This window comes from Epinephelus moara, chromosome 8, assembly GCF_006386435.1.
Source record: "Epinephelus moara isolate mb chromosome 8, YSFRI_EMoa_1.0, whole genome shotgun sequence".
NCBI classification, from domain to species: domain Eukaryota; kingdom Metazoa; phylum Chordata; class Actinopteri; order Perciformes; family Serranidae; genus Epinephelus; species Epinephelus moara.
Genome location: NC_065513.1, coordinates 14458638 through 14464966, shown reverse-complemented (window position 1 = coordinate 14464966; position 6329 = coordinate 14458638). Strand labels below are relative to the sequence as shown.

The following is a 6329-nucleotide window of genomic DNA, read 5'->3' as shown; positions in this document are numbered from 1 at the left end:
CTGGAAGAGGGATCCCTCCTCAGTTGCTCTTCCTGAGGTTTCTACCGTTTTTTTCCCCCGTTAAAGGGTTTTTTTGGGGGGAGTTTTTCCTTATCCGCTGCGAGGGTCCTAAGGACAGAGGGATGCCGTATGCTGTAAAGCCCTGTGAGGCAAATTGTGATTTGTGATATTGGGCTTTATAAATAAAATTGATTGATTGATTGATTGATTTAGTTTTGAGTCAAATGCTGCCAAACTGATTGGTTCATGGACCTATGTGACATCACTTTTTTTCCATTGAGCCCTGCCCACATCAAACCAGTGAGAAAAGCAAAGTGAAAAAACTAAAATAAAAATGGAAATCTCTCAAGAGAAATAACCAAAACTGGTCAGACGTTGGCAGAACATCTTGTCGTCATATACCTATTTTATTGCTTATTATAAAAAACTGAGTGGGAAAAGGTGTTTTCAGGGCCTTTAAAGAATTAACAGATAATTCCAGAAAGAGGGAGAGGACGAAAAGAGGAACACACACTCCTGCTTGCCAACCCACCCACATAGGAACAAATGTAGCAGCACTTCCCCCCCTCTACCACCAAGTCCTCTTTGCTGATTTTTTGGGGCCCTTTGTGCTCCAGATTCACAGGTAAGACGGACAGGCAGGCAGGGAGAGTAACACCCAAAGGTCCTTTTGATCTTTCAGACAAAGGTTTTGGGTGGATGATAAGTGAAGCTCTCCAACCACCCCCCACCCCCTCCACCTCTTCCCCTCCCTTCACTCTGCGCTGCAGTGTTATTGCAGCTAATGGATGGATTGTATGGAGAGATACTTTCTCTAAATGCGTCTTTTGTGATACGTTTCCACGAGCTAATGCTGTTTGTCTTGGGAGTGATTAAAGGAAAGGGGAGCTGATCGTGTGTGTGTGTGTGTGTGTGTGTGTGTGTGTGTGTGTGTATGTGTATGTGTGTGTGTGTTATGGTCTGGCAACAGGTGGACAAATGCGACAATGAAAGTAGGGTTAGCGTTGACAGCCCGTGGAATGTGTCAGATCTCTGTTTACATGTGCATATGAACACACACACACACACACACACACACTGCAGAGTGCATTTGTTGCTGCTTGGGTGGGATGGAACAGCAGGGAGATCTGAGGAGAGGCGAGCAGTTGTGTTTTGGTTCAGATGTCCCATTTGGGTGGGGCAGCTCAAACTGATGACAACACTCAGAGCAGACACCTGTGTTGTAATGCGTTTCACTCAGACTGGAGATGCAGAGTGATGGTGCTGCTAGTGGGATTCTATATTTTATATTATCAACAACTCAAAAAAATATAATAGAGTCTACTGAGAAGTTATGTCTCTGTAGCCAAAGCCTGATATAGCTTATTCCTATGTGTCACAGAGCTCTGTTCTTGTCCAAAATACAACTTAAAACACATCAGTGAGCCACATTGTTGCACTGGATGACATATTCCTTCACTGCCATAAACCTGGGCACTGTGGTTTATTTAAAGTCAAACCAAAATACACTGCTCTGCTGCTGTAAATACTCACTGGAACACCAAATGTGCGTAGCTGAAAATAGTTCTCCACAAATGCACTATTTTTGAGTAACATTTGATAAAACCTACAGTGCCCAGGTGTTTTAGGAAATAATTTAGCCCATTTTAAAAATAAAACTATGCATCTGAGACAAGTTATCACAGGTTTACATCTTCAGGAGCAACAAATAGCTTTCAGTATGGAGAACCACACACAGGGCAGGGGAGCCTGAATGACAGTACTGAGAGAAAGACATTGGTTGGCTTTAGTCTTACTGCTGACAGTAACAGAATTACAGAGTATCACCAGTCTTGTCTTTTAGGAAAGGGATCATAATCTAATTTGGTCTTTAGATATGACAAAAAGTCCATCAAATAGAGACAGTAAAACAAACGCATAGCTTAAAAAAAAATCCAATGAGACTGTTGTTATTCTAGAAGAATTAAGTTGTGAATGCGCCTCATTTATGTCACGAAATTAGCTGCACAGTGTGTATATTGTGCAGTATTTTTGGAGTAGAGATGGCAGCTGTTTGGCATAACAACCAAAACTGGAACATTAATGTGTTTGTGGTCATGCTCCTCTCTCCTAATGAGGAAAAAAATAATCATTTTAAGGGACCAGTGGGTTAACATGGTTGAACTCCCTCTAAGAATACATTGGGAGCACTGTAAAGCCCACACACCCAAACATCCACGCATGCAAACAGGTCACACGGGCCACACACGAACTCAGTCAACATTTATGTGCGTTCAGTGGTCTACGCAACTGTTGTTTTTGTGTCAGCAGTGTCCCCCCATGCACCCCTGGTGCTTTGCTCAGCTGGTATTCTGGGTGAGTTATCCCAAAGTGGACTTGCTGGCTAACAGCATCAGACAAGCTGTCAGCCCAGCTCATCTCAGTAACAACAAGTCTGGCCAGTCCGGCATGCATGATTGATTCCACCCTGAGTCCACTGTCTTATTGTCAAACTCATATGTTTAAAGATGAAGCAGATGATGGATGAATGCTTTTTTTGTCGTCCTTGTAATTATGCTGTAAAAGCCTGTTATGGGCTCTCCCATAAATCCTTCCAAATGACATCTAACTGAACTATATGAGGAATATCTGCGTGTTTAAGCAGTCCTGTTTCTGTCAGTGTGTTTTGAACACGCCGAGGCCCTCACATCCATCACAGAGACCATCTTGTGATCTGCTTCATGCTCCACTGCTGTCAAATCGGCTGCATTTTGCCAGGTTGGACAATAACTAACACATGATCACTCACACACAAAGATGACATGAATCAGCTTCACGTTCTCGCCATTTCACATGTTTTTACTTTAAAGTGTGACCCAAGACAAACCGGTATGGATTTTTCTCAAACTTTCTCACCTCATTCTCTATTTTTCCTTTTTCCTAAGTAAAATCCTTCACTCAGAGTGTTTGAGCATCTGCAGTCAGACGCCCTCCTCCCATCAACCCCCCCGCCAGCCCCGCCCCGCACCCCGACAACCGCTCTAACTGCAATCACTTGTCAGTGGGGACAAATATTGACTTGTTCGGTGGCCCGACTTCTGCCAGGATTAGAGCCCCACTTCCCCCCTCCGCCGCCATCTCTAAACGGTGATTATGTCCAACAGAGCTCATTACTGTCAAATCAAAGGATCCCTCAGAAGAGTCACTCATTGGTAATGACCCTATTATTCAGTGAACATGTGGGCTTCAGTTGGCTTTACCTCCTGCTGATAGATAGTCTTATGTGACATTGTTTTACATGAATCAAAGGTACGTTAAAATTTACTTGCCTGTTGATTAAAAACACATTACTCAAAATACTTCTTCTGCTGGTTTTAAATAAATACAGCCTTTCAGATTTAAAAACCTTTGATTGTAACCCACAGGACTGCGTCACCAAACAGTTGAAGTACCCCAGCTGATGGAAGTCACAACTGAGTATCGAATACACACTCAGGATGATGGCCACTTTGCATAATCCAGTTACAGTCTGGATACTGGCTGTGAATCAATAGAGATTAGAGATCTGTTAGTCTGAAGGTGTAAACCAAATTCAAAACATTCATAACAAAGCTTTAACCCTCTGGAGATACTTAGCACTGAAACAACAGGATGGTGGAATGAAACTGATGTAAAACTGTAGTTTAAGTTTCAAAAGACCCCCTTTAGTACAAATATTTACATTTTGTGTCAGAAAATTTTCCCTCTCCACCTTCAAAATGACATTTTTAAAGCTGTTAACACGCACACACATACATTCAATGAATCTAAGAGATCTGGTTCATAGAACAACATCTTTAATACAGTAGTTAGTTACAGTGATGTCGAAAAATAAAACATATACATCAAACTGGAACATTTATTTACAGAGTTCCTTTGTCCCCCTTTTAGTGCTGTGGCTACACTGTGAATCGTCTCCACCCCAAACCACCCCACCCCGTTCCTGTTCCCCAACAACATTTGTCAACTGCCATCTGCCTGTCTGCCCCCCGTCTCCTCTCCACAAACTATATAATTAAGCCGCAACACCTTTTCTCCTCTTACGCCCCCCCTCTCCCTCCTGTAGACTCCTACCTTCACAAACAACAAGCTCTTAAGAGGACATGCTGCTTTGTTTGATTTCCCTGCTCGCACACCTTTTCAACAAGTGCTTCTAAAACAAAACAGCAATAGATCCGAACGAGAGAAGAAAAAAAATGCTATGGTATGAAAATACTGTACAACTTTATGTTTCATCCAGTGTAAACAAATTTCTGTGTATATTGATTTACAATTCCCAACATCAGTGTGTGTTTCTAAAATCATAATTCTGCCCTCTTTCGCAATAGAAATGAGAACTTTTGCAGAGACAAAACAAAAAAATAGACTTCTTTTTCTCTGAGAATTTGAGGAACAAAGTAGCTATGGAGCTCAGCCAGCTGGCTCCAGCTTCAAGTCCACACAACATACAGAGCATCCACATCCTTCGCTGTAGAGTAGGAGGAACAAATTATGGATTTCATGACTCTGAGTGGTGAAAGTTCATCATCTCAGCTTACCAGCTTTGTACAAACGACACATTAAGTCTTTTTTTTACAAGTGTTCCAGTGGTTGGAGCTGGGACCAGCCCGCAGCCCTGCTCCACCTTTCCTGTTACCCATTACACCTTGGTGGCCAGAGACTGAATCTCTGACTTCTGAGTCTGGGCACTGAGCGTGGACGACATGGAGCTCATCTGGCCATGCATAGCCTTCTTCAGGTTGAGCAGGCACAGACACTGGGAACGAAAGCGCAGGTCAAAGAAGGCATACAAGAACGGGTTGAGGCAGCTGTTGACGTAGGCCAGGCAGGTAGCGTAAGGGTGAGCCAGCAGCAGGAAGCGCAGGAACCCACAGGAGCTTGGGGCCAGGTTCAGGTAGGAGAGGGCGTCCATGCTCTTTAGGACGTGGAAGGGTGTCCAGCAGATGGCAAACACCACCACCAGTGTGGTGATGATTTTCAGCAGCCTCTTCTTCTTCTGGTCCTCCTTGCGCAAGTTGTTGAAGTGGCGTGTGACGGTGCAGCCGATGAAGCAGTAGAAGATGGTCATGGCCAAGAAAGGTAGGAGAAAACCCAAAGCAGAGGAGGACAGGCTGAGCCCTGCAATCCAGAGGGACTCATGCCTCTGGTTCATGGTCACCAGGCTAAAGTCCATGGCGCATGTGGTCCGGTTGCTGTTCAGGTCATTCACTGTGGTGCGGAAGAGCAGTGTGGGCACAGCCAGCAGGCCAGAGAGGAGCCAAATAGCACCCAGGGATGCCAGCATGGTGCCCCGAGAGCGCAGCCTGCTGCTGGACAGAGAATGCACGATGGCCAGGTAGCGATCAAAGCTCAGGCAGGTGAGGCAGAACACGCTGGCGTACATGTTGACCAGAACAACATAGCTGCTGATCTTGCACAGAAGCACACCAAAGGGCCAGTGGTAGCCCAGTGCTGTGTAGATGGCCCAGAGAGGCAGGGTTATAACAAAGGTGAGGTCAGCGAGGGCCAGGTTTCCAATGTAGACATCTGCAGCCCGACGTTTAGATTTGGATCTCCAGACAGTGAAGATGACCACACCATTACCTGACAGGCCCAAGATGAAGATGAGCATGTAGAGGACCGGGATCAGGGAGTAAGAAGGCTCCCACTCTGAGAAGTCACAGGCAGTCTCATTGTCATCATAATAGTCATAGGTATCAGCATATTCCCCAGTGGTGGTCTCCATACTGCAGTGGAAACAATCCTTTGTCTTCAGAAATTAAAAGATCCTGAGTCCTGTACAGTTCCAACGCTTCGGATGAATCAAAGCAAAAATCAGAGAATCAGAGGAGCTGTAGGTTCTGCTGAGCTGACGGCTGGTGGGAGTTGGAGGAGAGGGCAGATTGTGTGTGAGAGTGAGTGACTGTTGGTGCTGTCTGCCTTTTTAAACTCAGCCCTCCACACCCCTGGTTCCCTCCCAGGACGACCCCCTCCTCCTCCTCCTCCTCCTACTTCTCCTTCTCCCCCAGTAAAACATCTCTCAGCCCTCCCCCCTCCTCTCTCTCACCTCTTCTGGCGGGGCCCGTCTCTCTGCCTGGAGGACGGGGGCTCCTCTTGTAGACAGTTCAAACCCTCATTACAGATGTTTTCTGTGCACAATTAATAATCACCATTAAGTATTTTTTTTCCAAATATTAAAGGGGAACTATGCCCATTTTCAAAATGCTTATCCTTACAGTCTAAGACAGTCCAAAGATATAAGTAAACATGAAAAAAACTTGAGAGCGAAACTTCGATTTGTGATGCCATAAAGTACTGTATAAACTCTGAGA

General features: G+C 44.9%; 1 protein-coding gene across 1 annotated transcript; it reads right to left on the bottom strand.

The window, feature by feature from the left end:
* Positions 1–3798: 3798 nt before the first annotated feature.
* On the bottom strand, positions 3799–5928 carry aplnra (apelin receptor a). Its single transcript, XM_050051709.1, has one exon. The coding sequence runs from the start codon at positions 5741–5743 to the stop codon at positions 4658–4660; it is 1086 nt and encodes a 361-aa protein (XP_049907666.1). The 5' UTR covers positions 5744–5928; the 3' UTR covers positions 3799–4657.
* Between the last annotated feature and the right edge of the window lie 401 nt (positions 5929–6329).